This window comes from Daphnia magna, linkage group LG2 (assembly GCF_020631705.1).
Source record: "Daphnia magna isolate NIES linkage group LG2, ASM2063170v1.1, whole genome shotgun sequence".
In the NCBI taxonomy this organism is placed as follows: domain Eukaryota; kingdom Metazoa; phylum Arthropoda; class Branchiopoda; order Diplostraca; family Daphniidae; genus Daphnia; species Daphnia magna.
In genome coordinates, this window is record NC_059183.1 from 17871042 (window position 1) to 17885899 (window position 14858).

A 14858-nucleotide genomic window follows, 5' to 3' on the forward strand; every position below is an offset into this window, starting at 1 on the left:
AAACAACCTTGAAGACTACACCTAGCGGCGAGTGAAGAAAATAATAGTATTAAGAACCCCCTTCCGACAACTTGAGGAACTTGAAGGCGTCGTCGGGTATGCCGAGGTATTCATGTAGCAGAGCATACGCAACTGTGTATTCGTGAAGAAGCTAGTGGAGAAATGGAAGCCACTGTTTGGCAAGTTATTGTTTCGATATCTCTACAACGATGATGAAGAGAGTGGACGACTCATTTCAAACTAAATTCGAACGTGCCTATTCGGATTATCATTAGCTGTGATCGACGTCTAAAATCAATCAAGTGAAATATGGCTTGCAACCAGAGGCTTTTCCTATTCACAATATGCACTCTACAGTTGGTGAGTAAAATACAAATTTTCTTTGTGCCACCTGCGTTATTGTGAAAGTTGGCATTTGTTGACACACCGGACTGGACCACTTTCAGATTTGTTTGCACAATACAAAAAAAAATGTAAAAAAGATAAAAAAACAATAAACAAAATGAAAAACGCCCTAGAGGACTGCTGGGACGAAACGATCTTCCCCCTCTGATACAACAGGGGGACGAAGCCTTCAGGGCTTTTGGTAGCCGTCGTCTCTCATTTGAGTGCGTAATTAAGCCAAAAAATGTTTTTGGCTCCCGGAATTTTTCTTTTTCCCACAGCCGTTTGGCGGAAATTACTCGACCGTAAAACAATTACTCTTGATCTCGCTATCCTGTTAAAGAACCATATGAATCCCTTGTGAACTGTTGATTACGGCTATTGTAAACAAAGAGTTTGCCGTAAGAAACTCAGACGTTTTCTCATTTTCATCTTTTTTCTTCTTCTCTCTTTATCATTGTATAGATCTCAACAATAGAAAGACAAGTATTTGATTTGCTTGGCTACCAGTGGTTGCCTATTGCAGCCAATTTTCTCCACATCATCTTCATCATAATTGGGTTCTTTGGTGGTTACCAGTACAGGAAAAGTTATCTCATCACTGTAAGAAGCCACACAAGTTTGTGCACAGCTGTCAGAATTGAAAACCAATAACCTTGTCTTCTTTTTCCTTATCCTAGTTTGCTGTGTGGCTCTTTGTGTGGTTGGCATGGAATCTTTTTATCATCTGCTTCTACCTCGATGTTGGTGCACTAGATAAGGTGAGCATCCCGTCAAACAGAGAAATGGTTTGTTTTTTTAAACTTAGCTATTTTTTTCCCTTTTATGAATCTAGAATAGTGATGTACTCAACCTCGGAACGGGTGCCGCTTCATGGTGGGAAGTTAATGGAATTGGTTGCCGGCCTTATTTTACTGTCAACGGATCATTGGCAACACCACTCCACATTAACGTGCAGTTGGCCGATGTTCTCCGACCACCCCGACCCGATTGGGTTGACGGCTGCCTTCTCAACTACTACTACGTTGAAGTTATTCATGCTGCTGTGCAGCTTATATTAGCGGTATTAATTCGAAACCAGTCATAGTATGGAATTCGCTTTCATAGTTTTTCTTCTTTAGCCGATCGCGTTCTTGAGTGCGGTTCTTATACTTCGAAGATATACAGCAGAAGAAGAAATGTGTAAGTAGTTTTCCTTTGGATGTTATCTCCTTATTGGAATTTCCGGTAGAAAGTAACACGGGAGAGACGGAATGCCACATTCACGATTAGAAGTTGGCGTGACTGACCTTCCGAGAATAAATACTGTAAATGTTGTTGAACTTTGTTTGAATTCTCATCGTGGCCAGTCTCATGCAAAATATTCATGCAACTCGTAACGCAGACCTTTTTCTTTTGATGCAGATGTTCAACGTAAGCCACGTAGCAGGGCCACGTCCTTATACTCGGTTCAGTATAGCTCCACTCGTGGTCGGAGTTCACCGTTGGAGGACGAAATGGAGCTGAATGCTCAGCAATTAAACACAATTAGCAACAGTAACGACCCCAATCGACCAATGACTCCAAGGCGAGTTAAGCGACGAAGCGGACGTGGCAGTGGACGACATTCTCGGGGTAGCCAAAGGAATCGTGCCAATACGAATCCTGCGGGATACAATACAGGGACATCCGTGTCGGTTGGCATGGTTAATGAAGCATATAGTAGTGGTACATTATCAGGAAGAGAAATGCAAAACGGCACACTGACGTCAACGACACGAAGTTCCGGAAGAGAATCTTTGCGCAAGAAGCGTTATGTTTAATCCCGTCAATAGGGTTAATGGACGAGTCATCAACGTCGAATGATTCGATGCCAGCTTTGCCGGCCTACTTCCCTTCATCTCATCCCAATGGCGGTTACCCACCACCACCTCCAGTAAACCGGGAGCGGTTACCCAGCCGATCTGGTCCGCCGCCTACTAGTCGGCCACCGGCTCAACTTCCGCCGCATCCTGCTGGCCATTCGAACCCACTTTACCAAAGTTCTCGCCCCAATTCAGTCTACTCCGTTTCAGCAAACGTCGATCTCGACTATCGGCCACCCTCAGCTCATTCAAGCTACTCCAATTGGCACGGGCAACGAAGTGCTATGCCACTACCGGCTAACGGGCATACGAGCAACAATTTGCATGGCCATTCTCCAACACCCAGTATAGCAACAACCACCAATGTTTCAACTTTTGGCGTCTCATCCACTACATATGACGTGGGGACGATGTCCAACGGATACACGCGATCAGCTGTTCATCAGAATAACTATGGGTCTAGAAGTGGATATGATCAAGGTAACTTTAGCCAAGTGCATATTACCTTAAATTGAGCATGAAAAATGAGTACATCTTGTTACCTTCAGGTCATTACTGATAGTCTTGCTTGAAGCCATGGTTTAATGATGCCAATGAAATGGAGGATACGTCTGAAACAATTGCCTACTCATTCCAGTCTATCGCCATCGCCCCGCGTGGGTTCCCGGTTCCCAAAAGGAACTACATTTATCCTCTCCTTGTAAATAGTGTAGAACGACATTCCGGAAGCCGGACAGGATCTTCAATCGTTGCCTCGTATGTGAAATCTCTTACTGTTTTTCTAGTAAATATGTGTTTACTTTTTTTTTTGTGCCGAAAATGTTCGTCATTTTTGAATTTCCATGGAGGATCCATCCGAATAGTCACCTTTTTAATGGTATTTCGGGTGTGTAGAAAAGAAATCACAAAGTTTTTCTTTTCATAAATGTCGTGGCGTGAACATTGATGTTTTCGTCCTTGTGTGCCTTTGTATGGTGCATTACCAGGAGGCCTTTAATGCCATTAATCCAATCCAATGTATGTTTTTATGTTCCATTTTGGATTTACCCGTCCATTGACCGTGTTTGTTTTTTTTTAATTCTTTTCATCGGTGGAAAGAATACAGTTCTACTTTTGAGCCTTTAACCTTTATGCACGACTGTTATATCGTGCTTTATGTGTGGATTTGACCCGGATGCTGTTTTTTATTTGTTTTTTTAACTTTTAGTTCTTTTTTTTTCTTCACGCAATTTTCATTGTAGTAATGGTTTGCGTGATTTTCGCACGGTTGGTCGTAGCTCTGTGACCCAATAGAACTGTCTAACCAAGCGTCAAACATAGACGACAGTTTTTACTGCTGATTCACGAGCTAGTAAACAATTCTGGCTCTGCCGTCGTCAAGAAAAAAATTAGGAACTCCAAACCGTTGCTTGTATGTGAACGTCTCTTGAGGTTGATAGACGATGAAACTTCCAGAACTCGCCGAGGAAGTTTCTTTCGAGTCACGTCAGGTCCGTCAGCTAAAATTAAATCGCTCTCGCTGGCGAGCGCCCCCTCCAGGAAAGGGGTATTTTTATTTTGCTATGCTGAGGGTGGCTGATCACCCTGGTCCGTCAGGTATTGCACCGATTGGACAGTTTATAAATACATGTTCATTCACAGCGTTGCTGCTGTTTTTGGCAGAGTACCGGAAATCGCGTTTTTTTCATTTCATAAGTCCATTCCGGTTTCATCTTTGTTGCAGCCGGAAGTGTTTTCCACACTTGAAAAATTCTGGTGCGTGGGTGTCCTGCCCTGTTCTTTTGAGCGTAACAATCAGCTCTTGGATATGTTGTTTCGTCATCCAGGTAGTATGTACACCTAGTGCTAACCCAGCTCCCGGCTGCTGATGACGGTGTAGGATCCCGGTTAACAACACGCAGCATTCTCACCTCGGATTTCTTCGGTGGTGGTTATTCATTGTAATCGAGCTTCTAAAGGAACTTAATAGATGGCAGCGAAATTTAGTTGACTTACCTATTGAAAAAAACAAAAACATACATACCTTGCGGCAGGCCAATCCCAGATTCTTCATGCGGGTTTTGTTGTCATCATGCACAGCAGGTGAGCACGCAACAGTTTCACATCTTCCATATCCCTACGCTTGTGTCTCGGTGAGTGGTGAGAGTGTGGATAACATACCTTCGCAATTGTCTATTTTATCGACGAAGTTTTTATTGCGAGGCAACTATCACCAAAGAGGTCTTTCTTTCGTCGTTTTTAGTTTCCTTTACAGCCAAGTTTTGTAAAAGGTGTACCCAGCACACCTGATTGAAAGCTAAATATCGCTTCGGGCGTGAATTTTTAATCAAGTGTCGGACATATTTTCTTTAGCCATCACCTCTGTGAATTGAACATCCATGTTGAGGCAGCTACATGTTGCAGAAGCTCTTGGTGAAATGTGTAGTTAACTAATTTTTTCTTATCAAAGGTAATGATTTTTTTATCCCCCACTACTATATTACATTATTGTTTACCTTTATTATACCACAACCTCTAGATGGGATTCTCTTCTAGCCTTCAAGGCAAAAATTCCCACGAAGCCTTGCTGCAACGACAAGATGCTGAGTTAAAACTTCTTGAAAACCTCAAAAGATGGTTGGTTCTTAGGATAAAATGTGATAGAGACTATGCCAGTGCCTTAGTTTCTCTGTCTTCCATCACATCAAAATTTGAAAAAACTGAAGAGCTTTCAGGGAGTTTGTTATCGCTGGCTGTGCACACAGCAATAGAAAATTCTGAAACAATTGCCAGCCTTCTAAAGCAAAACGCAGATTTTCTATCAAACATTACTCTAGAAAAGTTAAATGCCCTTTTGAATGACAAAAGGAATACTCGCAAGTTTTACCAAGAAGAATACAACAGATTGGTTGCTGAATCAACTGCTCTTCAGGAATCTGTTCATAGGGCAAAAATTGAATATGAAAAATCAGTAGATGGTTACAAAGCAAGCTTTACCAAATATGAAGAATTAACCTCAAATCCAAAGAGTAAAGGATCTAGTAAGAAATCCGAAGAAGTGATAAAAGAAAAATTTCAACGTGCCGTCAAACGACTTCATATCGCCCATAATGACTACGTCCTTAATCTTCTCGAATCAGCTGACTATGAAAGAGATTTTCGCACTGTTCTCTTACCCGGTAACACTGTAAAATTGTATAGATAGTTTCTTACCATCTGTTCACGTTTGTTTTCGTTTCCTTACGCCAGGCCTACTGGAGTTCCAACAGGTTGTCCAAGAAGACATACTACATCAATGCCATACTGTCATAGAAGAAATATCGCAATATTCCGATTTCAGTTCAGAGCCATTTAAATTACTATTTAACATGCTTCAAGCACGCGTGGATGAAATTAACCCAGAAAGTGAATTCAAGGAGTTCATTGAAAAAAATAAATCAGCTCCAATTGCTGCTCAGCCCCCATTTTTGATGCAAAACTAAGTGCGCTGCAGGATAACAACCATTCCAATCCATTGCGGCCAGACCGGGTAGCCGTCGATGATTTGACGTTGGAAGCACTGAAGCAGAAACTACGTTTACTGGAACAGAGACTCAGCTCCGTGCAGAACGAACTGGCACTGAAGCAAACTGCATTACAAAAACTGGAAGCTGAATTAATGGCGCTGAAAAAGAAGGGTCATCGGAAAAGAGTAAGCACTCGATCAATTACAAGCTTTGGCATTTCTAAACGACTTTCCTTATTGCAGATTATCAAACATCAGACGTCAGATAGAAGGATGCAGGCGGCAAGTAGGTGAATTTCGTTGCCTTGAGCAGAAATGGCAGCGTCAAGGAGACACGATTGGTGAAGCCGTGACGGCCTTGTCCGGGCAAGTGCCTTCCGGTTGTGAGCTGCACCTATCTAGCGAATCAGTGTCGACATCGGTTAGCCTGGATGAACTTAATACGGTAATCGGTGCATCATTTTTATGCACGTAAATAAAGCTTGAGCATGAACTAAAAACTATGCACGAAAATATAGCCATCCTTAATGACGACGGGAAACAACAATACATCGCTGGGTAAGCGACGAGGACAGTCTTTGGTGGATATTTTAAAACGGCCATTCAGTCGTAAGTCGATGACACCTCCAGCATCACCGGGTAGCAGGTTGAAGGCCAATCAGGAAACAAGAGAGGAACCAACTATGACAAAAATGGACGAAGCAACAGGAACGCAGTTTGTTCCGCAGGAAGGCGGTGCTGCACCTGAATTTGAGGAGACCACCGTTCTCCCACTAAACACTCTTGCAACGCCTGTCGTAGAAAATGGCCAGAATCTTGATATCTTCCCACTTCCTCTTCCACCCACCCCGAACGCGTCGCCAATTGCAGTAAGTGTAGCATGAAATTTAATAGAGCAGCATGAGTGATTCGAATGTCATCGGTTCTCAGTCTTCTTCATTTTCTTATTTTATTGACTTATTTACCTTTTTTTCGTTTAGAATGCAAAAATCGCTGCTGGATTATCGGAGAAGGAGTGGTTTCATGGCGTACTTCCTAGGGCAAGCAGTTTCCTATTTAACTTCGTCCTTGCGCCTCCCTAACGAGTTTACTTTTACTTTGTAGGAAGAAGTAGTTCGATTGCTTGTGAATGACGGTGATTTCCTAGTTCGTGAGACCATGCGTCATGAAGAACGTCAAGTACTATTATTATGAATTAAATCGTCAATCAGAACACGCTTTTTCTATATGATTGCAAATAGGTTGTGTTATCAGTAGCCTGGGCTGGGCATAAACACTTCATCGTTCAGACGACTGCCGAAGGGCTGTATCGATTTGAAGGTCCAGCTTTTCCAACCGTGCAGGAATTGATTGCCCACCAGCAAGAATGCGGATTGCCAGTTACTACGAAGTCTGGTGCCATTTTGAAGCGTTCAGTACCCAGAGAGACATGGGAACTGAATAATGATGACGTCGAATTGGTTGAAAAAATAGGAGTGTAAGTCATTTTTGCTCTAAATTGACGGTTTAAAAAATAATTTCTTATTATCTTTGGATAGGGTAATTTTGGAGACGTATACAGAGCTCGATTGCGCCACACCGGCGTATTGGCGGCCGTTAAGACTTGCCGCCATACCCTTCCTGACGAGCAAAAAAAGAAATTTTTGCAGGAAGGTCGCATATTGAAACAATACGAGCACCCAAACGTTGTTCGTTTTATTGGTATCTGTGTCCAAAAGCAACCTATCATGATTGTAATGGAACTGGTGCCAGGCGGCTCGTTATTAAATTACCTGCGTCAAAAAAACGTTCAGTTAACCACCAAACAATTGATGGCTATGTGCGTGGATGTCGCCGCTGGCATGGCCTACTTAGAATCACGAAATTGTATCCATCGTGATCTTGCTGTTCGCAATTGCCTTGTTGGTAAGTCTGGTTACTTCGCGTGATTGCTTAGGGCAGTTATTAACAAGGTCTTTCCTTATTTACATTAAAGGTGAAAATAACGTTGTTAAAATCTCGGACTTTGGGATGTCCCGTGAAGAGCAAGAATATATCGTTTCGGACGGAATGAAACAGATACCTATCAAGTGGACAGCCCCAGAAGCGTTGAATTATGGAAAATACACATCACTCTGCGACGTTTGGAGTTTCGGTGTTCTTTCCTGGGAAGTGTTTTCAGGGGTGGAACGCCGTACAGTGGTCTGTCCAACACCAGATCTAGACAAATGATTAGTGCAGGTATTTCAAGATACGTGTTTCCAAGTCCTATATTCAAGCATAATTTGTAACCTGATTTTCTACAAATATTTATCATTCAAGGCTATCGAATGCCTGCACCTGAAGGAACTCCTGATGAAATGTATCGATTGATGCGTCGTTGCTGGGAATATGAACCTGAACGACGGCCGCATTTCGAAGAAATTTGTGACCTATTGGACGAGATGATGAAAGAAATGTCATAATAGAGATCAAATAATCGAACACAAAAGTTAAAAAAGAAAAAAAGCCATATAATGATCAAATCATTAATCCCATCACGATTTCACTTCGTTTCTGTGTGATGATGAAACTGGCAAGTTGTCGCGCCAGATGGAAGTTACGGTGCTACACGTTTTTATTAAGTTGCATGCAAGTTTATAATAGTTCTTGTTTTTGTTTTCAAAGTATTTTAAAGCTAATGAAAAAAATATTTAAATTATTGGCCTAATCAAATTGTCCTGAATTATACTGCCAGGTCTAACCATTTGCATTTGTATTAAAAAAAAAAAAAAAAAACGTTTTTTTCATCCTCTTCATTCTGAAATGCAAAATAAACCGTCACATGTGCCTTAAAAAAATCAGTCATTCTGTTCAATACTGACCTAGGAACACAAGCCATTCAGCGCCAGATATTGCATTATAGCCAAATTGGAGTTGTAGGTGTCAGGAATTGATGAGGTTGTCGTTAGCTTTATGATTATTGCCAGTCACGATTTGTTATTATAAAGTCCTCCAATAGAACCCTACGCAGGGACACGCGATGAATTATTTAAGATAATGTAGTTTTTCACACAGCCAATATGTTAAAACTTGATCCACTTGGACAACTCTTGACACATTCATAAAAGCTGGTCGTCCACAGGAACTTCTTTCAAACGCAGTCTACAGTTCATAGCCGAAAGTTCCATGCCTTTGGCAGTCTCGAAAAATTGAACTCGCAACCAGCATAAGATTGGTAATGAATCAATAAGTGGCTAAACTGAAAAGAAAAAAACAGCAATCGATGAACACAACGAAAGGGAGAAACCTTACCCCGTTCCGTTTCCGTTGTTGATTTTTTCCTCATTTCTAACCATAAGCCAATGCATTTCAAGTCTATTTTCAATGAGCCCTCCTTTGCATGTTACTGATTGGTTGGGCATGATTTTTTCCTTGTGCTGTGACCAAACAAATCCTATATTAATATTTGCATTTCAGGCTCTCAACTTCAGACTCTGTTTGGACTTCGGCTGAGCAAGATTGACTGCTGCAAATACAGTGTCCCTGATATTAAAATGCGTCCGAGGTTTTGCATTCCACTTATGGTACGCGCTGCTTTGGCAGAGTTTGTTGGGACCTACGTTTTAGTTGTAAGTATAATCAATGTTTTAAATTAATTTAATGTTTTCAAAAATTGATTTTAATAACCTAAGAAATTATTCAAATGAAGGTTATTGGCAACGGAAGTGTAGCGCAAGCTCAGTTAACTCATGGCCAGAAAGGAGACTATTTTGCCATCAATTGGGGCTGGGCTTTAGGCTGTATGTTAGGTATCCTGGTATCGGCCAACGTATCAGGTATTGCCCCTTCACTTTAGTTGTCTTTACGTGTTAAGAATTCATAATTCAAACTAGCAAGAAGCAAGATCAATCATGAGCTTGTTAGAAAGTAATGTTGTTGTTACCTACTGATTGATTTTTTAGGTGGTCACTTAAATCCGGCAGTAACGCTGGCCCTGGCCATCACTCGTAAGTTTCAATGGAAGAAACTTCCCATTTACTGGTTTGCGCAATATCTGGGAGCTCTAGCTGCGTCTGGAACAGTTCTAGGCGTTTATTACGGTACATTGAACTTTCTTCCAGTTTTCCTATTGAATTTGCTAACTTTTTTTATTAATTAAGAGGCAATAATGGAAGGCAGAGTAAATGGAGAATTTCGCATTCAGAAAAATGCGGCTGACCCAGGTATTAAAGCCACTTACCTTTATTGTATAAATTGCTATAAAACGATGTCAATGTCGACGAAATAGGAACGGCGGCAATATTTGCTAATTATCCAGCTCCTTATTCGTCATCGGGTCTCTGTTTAGTTGAAGAGGTTGGTAGTTACTATAGATGTCAAGGGGGTGTATCTTAACTGTCGTTTTCTTGTAGATTTTGGCTACCATGATTTTCATGTTAGTCATTTGTGCAACAACAGACAAACGATACTCTAAGGTTCCTGCTTTCCTGCAACCTTTCTATATCGGCTTCGCCTTGTTGGCCATGGGATTATCCTATGGGGCTAACAGTGGTTACGCTTTGAACCCGGTGAGTTAATTTTCCTAGCGAGCAACAAAATATGGAATGAACGCTGATTACTGATTCCAATACATCTGTAGGCCCGCGATTTGGGTCCTCGCATAACATCGTACTTTGGCGGATGGGGCTCTGGAGTCTTCAGGTAAGCAGGTATCCTTTAAGCGAATACAACTTTCATTGATTGTAAATGTGTTTGGTACTTTCAGTTTCAGAGATTATAACGGGTTTTGGATTTTCATCGCCGGACCCCATATCGGAGCCATTTTAGGAGTCTGCATCTTTGAGCTTCTCTTAAAGCTCCGCCCTTCCGACAAAACAGATCTAATGAAGGTCGAGCATGAACAACAAATACAGCGAAAGGAACAGGAACAACTCGAGATCGAATTAAGCAATGTCAAGGCCATACGTGAGGAATACCATGCTTCACCAATGGTCGAATTGCCAAGGGTAGGCCTACGTTGGTAGGCCTTCTTTGGAGGATGATGTGAAGTTTGTGGTGATCCAGGTTGGGATACTCTGGTACCAGCATCCGATTGATGACAGGCAAAGTAGCGATCTTCCTTTAATATCGACAACATTTCAAGCTGGATTGAATAGCGGTAAAATCCAACACTGATGTCGAGATGACCGCTCTAACTACTGTAATTAGCCTCCACGCAACCTACGAAAAAGCACATGTCCTAGAAGAGAAAGCCACACTAGTAAATTAACACCCGAGATCGGGAACTAATTATTTTTTCGTCGTACATAGATTAAGAAAAACCTAAATACTTAGCTTGTTCACGTTATGTAAAAGATGACATTGAGTTACTTTCAAGGGGACCGGGAAATACACTCTCGTTTTGCCATATAAGTTAGTGTATGATTCTCATTCTTTGACATTCTCTGACAATTTTGTTTGGTATCAAAACCTAGTTAAATCCAAACGGTCTCCATGTTTTTTCATCCGTGACACTGTTGACCTTCGTATTAGTTTAGCATATTCGAACATCAAATGAGAAATACCGACGAAGGACGCTGACAGGCGATGGATAGGCCTGTCGTGGAAAGCATTCAATCACTTTGTTCCTAACAAAAAGTGACAATTGATTAAAATATAACCGAAGAAAAAAAAAATGACAAATAACTACCGAAGGGTCGCATTCAGCGCAATGCCATGAATAACCGCGCTGCTTCGGCGTTTTCTTGAGAGGTGGATCAAGGCAACCAAAGTGGAACACCCGTTGGCATTCATCGCAACTTTCAAATTGAACATCATTACCATAGAATTGAGTCAATCAAAAAACTTATTTACATAAAACAAGGCTGGCAGCCTTACCTGACAGTGTCTGATTTAATTCCGTTACGCGAGCAAACTGAACACACAATGGGTATTACTGGAGTACGCACTAGCACTCTCAACGTACGCGCTAACAGAGCTCGATTCTGGCCGAGTGGCGGATGGGCTGCGGCTTCGGATCTAAATAAATTCCAGACGACTAAGAAATATTACAGAATGAAAAAATCGATTTCTTTACCGGCTGCGAATGTTCCGAATCGGAATTGGTAAAGATAAAAGGAAATCCTGACTGAGTGGCTTTAGGCAGAATCGGTTTCAGTTTTATCATAAGTTTTGGCACTTCACCATGTTGTGAGGGCGTCGCGGAAGCGTTACCATTAGCCTTATAGGTCGGAGAGATTGTCAGCTGAGTAGACCGTTCGGCTTTCGTTGAAACAGGAGTAGCAGAATGATTAAGTCGCTCAATTTGAACACAGCCTGAAGGAATGGATTTCAGGGATACTGCTAGGCCTTCACTTGTGTCCTCTATTCTAGTTTTTTTCTGCTTGTTCACTAAATAAGGCGAAGCGGATTTCATGACTCGCTTAAGAATCATACGTGGACTCACATCTTTAGTACTAGTGGATCCACTTTGTCCTTCCTGCATCATGTTTGGGAGGCGGTTTGAGGGTCCCGCTATTAGCAAAGAAAATCATAATAATTATATGCGATTGTTTGACTTTTACTGGCAACCAAACTGTACCTCGGATATCAGCAACCCAAAAATCTTGCGAACTTTGATTGGAATTTTCGGTTTGAGATGGAACACTCTCAACACTGTCTCGGTTAGGCCGGATTTTTGCCGGAGGCGACGGCCGACTGGAACGTCTACTAGCAGAGGTGCCTTCTTCGCTACTTCTTCTTGGACTTGTGGGGTAATTAAATCCCCGTTTAGGAGAAACGGCCGACAGGATGTGATGCAACGTACTTAGTTGATTTCGGAAAGCTGCTTCCCGGCTTTTTAATAAATTCTGCTCTTCAATAAGGCAATCATATCGCAACCGCCATTGTTTCTCACTGTCATCCAACTCACGTGACTCTTCTTTCATGGAAGTTGTCTAATCATTTACAATTAAATTGAAGTAAACGAATCAATGGTTACCATGAGATTGCAATCGCAATAACAAACCTGTTCCCTAAGCTGAGCAATCCTGCGTTCTCTATCGAGAACGTAAGCAATAAATTCAACAGAGAAGGCCGGTGGTATGTGCCATTTTCGAGGGAGGTCGGCTAATGCTGATACTTGAGCTTCACGAACTTCTTCCGCCTCTACATCGACAGCCATAAGCACGGCTTTGGCGCGTAAACGCCGCACCGCCGACGCAGAGGTAGTCAGTAAACGTGGCATTTTTTGGGTTGGAACTGAATGGAAGTGTAAACATTTTTGTTAAGCCGAAAAAAGAAATTATACAAAATGAAACTATGAAATATACCCCAGCTTGCACGAGGCCAATGTTTTGTTTGGAATTTGACTCTTTGCCGCCCTAACTTCCGGAGAATCCGACGCAGCGAGACATCTTCGCTTTGCCCCGAAGTCAACAGTTCACGGCCAGTGTTTCTTTTATTGGTCCACCATACGAGGTGTCTTTGATGAGACAAATAATTTTGTTTCCTTCTCCTACAACATATAGAAATGAAGTGAACCGCCAAAATGTTTAATCGGACGACAAAAAAACTGCGTTACTTGATTGTGCTTTTGTCTGTATGCAGCCTACAGTTTGCGTAGAAAGGATCTGCTTGGACAGTTTCTTCGTGAAATGTTTCTGAAAGAAGTCCTTCGCGTTGAGCACTGCAATAAGAGGTCATTCATACCGAAACTAGTGATGACATATTTGTGCTATTAATGCGGAAGCTGACAATTACCAAGTGACATGGAAAAAGTGCGGCACATTCCAGCGTCGCATCCGATACAGACCCCTGTTCGACTTAACCATGGATCAGAACACAGTGAGCATGATTTGGCACCCCAGCGGGAATAAGGCATTTCAAACAAAGTGACCTATAATCCATAACAAAAAATATCGTTTCGTAAAAAATGTAACTGTATGTGAAAATTATAATCTTGCCTGGGTCAGCTTGTCTAGTTCACCAAACGCAACCCCAGGTGTATACAAAGCACAGACTAGGTGAACCCAAAGCCCAGTATCTGTTTCTTTGAGTGCCCCTCCTAACAAGAAATATGTGTCAAACTTGCAGTAATTGCTTTCTAATTTATGAGGTACTAGCTTACCTAGGTTAGGGCACATTTGACAAGGGGGATTTATGACATTTCCTTGGCAAGGTTCACAAAACCATGGCTCTGTTGAACAAGATGAAGCAGTGCTGGACACACTTCCACTTTCAGTTACACCATAGCATCCTTTTAATTACAAATGCCAAAATTAGTAACAGCACAGGATTCCATTAAAGGTTACTACCTTCATGAACTAATATTCCACATGAGTCACATTCAACCACTTCATTTACATCTGAGCTATGTGTCCCCAGGCATATGCAGCAAACTCTAACTTGTGGTATTTCTGGAGGCTACAAAAGGAAACTGACATTTTTTTTTAAGTTTGAAGAATTTTTTGCAATATTTACCAATTGATAGTCCAGCGCTTTGTATGGAACAAAAGGTTCTTGGACCTTCACGGACACTGAAAGGTAAAATTGTAAATACAAAAGTATGAAACAACTAAAACATTATGTCTGACCTTCAGTGGCTGGCCCTGTAGATGTACCATTCACGAGTGTTTTGTTTTGTTCAGATTCGGACAGTTCTTCACTCTCTGTTTCTGATTCATCAATAGAATCAGACGATGAACCAGATGCTGAATCAGAGTCATCTTCTTCTATTTTAAAATCTGAATCTTCAGATTCTGACTCTATTGTCAAGGGAAACAATTCAACTGTTGGAGTTGGTTTGACTCTTCTTTTACTAGGGTCACGGGCCACTAAAAAAGAAACACCAAACTTTAATATTTAATAATTTGAATAAATTGCCACTTCTTAACCTACACATAGTTTTGTACATAAAATTGATATTTGGCAAATCATCTGGAGATTTTTTTCCTTTTTCTGCATTTTCGCTCATGATGGAAATAAATCTAATAAATGAAAGTTTGGGACACCGAACAAATTTTTAACGAGGAACGAAATTTTCAATAATTGAACGAATCTAGCTAATAAGCTTATTCACTTGTCATTCAAAATCATTTTCATATAACATAAAACTGGATAACAATTTCGCCATAAGGCAAATGTATATGAACTAGAAGAGACCCTTATCGGTAACAAATTCGCATTTGCCCGTCGCAGATCAATTG

General features: G+C 41.4%; 4 protein-coding genes across 4 annotated transcripts; 3 read left to right on the forward strand and 1 right to left on the reverse strand.

The window, feature by feature from the left end:
• The first annotated feature begins 97 nt into the window (after window positions 1-97).
• On the forward strand, window positions 98-3353 carry LOC116916370. The gene is given in 9 exon segments (XM_032921595.2): window positions 98-360; window positions 850-987; window positions 1065-1145; window positions 1220-1447; window positions 1506-1566; window positions 1789-2183; window positions 2185-2199; window positions 2201-2708; window positions 2777-3353. Coding segments are annotated over 9 exon segments (1488 nt in total). The 5' UTR covers window positions 98-309; the 3' UTR covers window positions 2788-3353.
• Window positions 3354-4588: 1235 nt separating this feature from the next.
• On the forward strand, window positions 4589-8531 carry LOC123469939 (tyrosine-protein kinase Fes/Fps-like). The gene is given in 13 exon segments (XM_045169296.1): window positions 4589-4677; window positions 4747-5386; window positions 5457-5653; window positions 5656-5894; window positions 5956-6157; window positions 6231-6581; window positions 6693-6752; window positions 6817-6891; window positions 6954-7187; window positions 7251-7617; window positions 7688-7867; window positions 7870-7932; window positions 8014-8531. Coding segments are annotated over 12 exon segments (2751 nt in total). The 5' UTR covers window positions 4589-4677; the 3' UTR covers window positions 8157-8531.
• Window positions 8532-9155: 624 nt separating this feature from the next.
• On the forward strand, window positions 9156-11085 carry LOC123470241 (aquaporin-9-like). The gene is made up of 8 exons (XM_045170306.1): window positions 9156-9302; window positions 9383-9509; window positions 9636-9773; window positions 9834-9896; window positions 9962-10029; window positions 10086-10241; window positions 10313-10374; window positions 10439-11085. The coding sequence occupies exons 1-8, from the start codon at window positions 9228-9230 to the stop codon at window positions 10695-10697; spliced, it is 948 nt and encodes a 315-aa protein (XP_045026241.1). The 5' UTR covers window positions 9156-9227; the 3' UTR covers window positions 10698-11085.
• LOC123470240 (PHD finger protein 14-like) lies at window positions 11073-14815 on the reverse strand. Its single transcript, XM_045170305.1, is given in 17 exon segments — window positions 11073-11300; window positions 11363-11471; window positions 11551-11621; window positions 11623-11691; window positions 11750-12186; window positions 12254-12608; window positions 12680-12912; window positions 12984-13168; window positions 13235-13339; window positions 13414-13432; window positions 13435-13549; window positions 13617-13717; window positions 13781-13909; window positions 13968-14076; window positions 14134-14189; window positions 14247-14486; window positions 14551-14815. Coding segments are annotated over 17 exon segments (2424 nt in total). The 5' UTR covers window positions 14627-14815; the 3' UTR covers window positions 11073-11285.
• Between the last annotated feature and the right edge of the window lie 43 nt (window positions 14816-14858).

Excerpts from the sequence above, each read along its gene's own strand:
- LOC123470241 (XM_045170306.1), top strand. The coding sequence starts at position 9,228 with ATGCGTCCGAGGTTTTGCATTCCACTTATGGTACGCGCTGCTTTGGCA. Across the intron at positions 9,897-9,961 it reads GAAAAATGCGGCTGACCCAG|GAACGGCGGCAATATTTGCT; the intron begins GTATTAAAGCCA and ends TCGACGAAATAG. Across the intron at positions 10,375-10,438 it reads TGGGGCTCTGGAGTCTTCAG|TTTCAGAGATTATAACGGGT; the intron begins GTAAGCAGGTAT and ends TGGTACTTTCAG.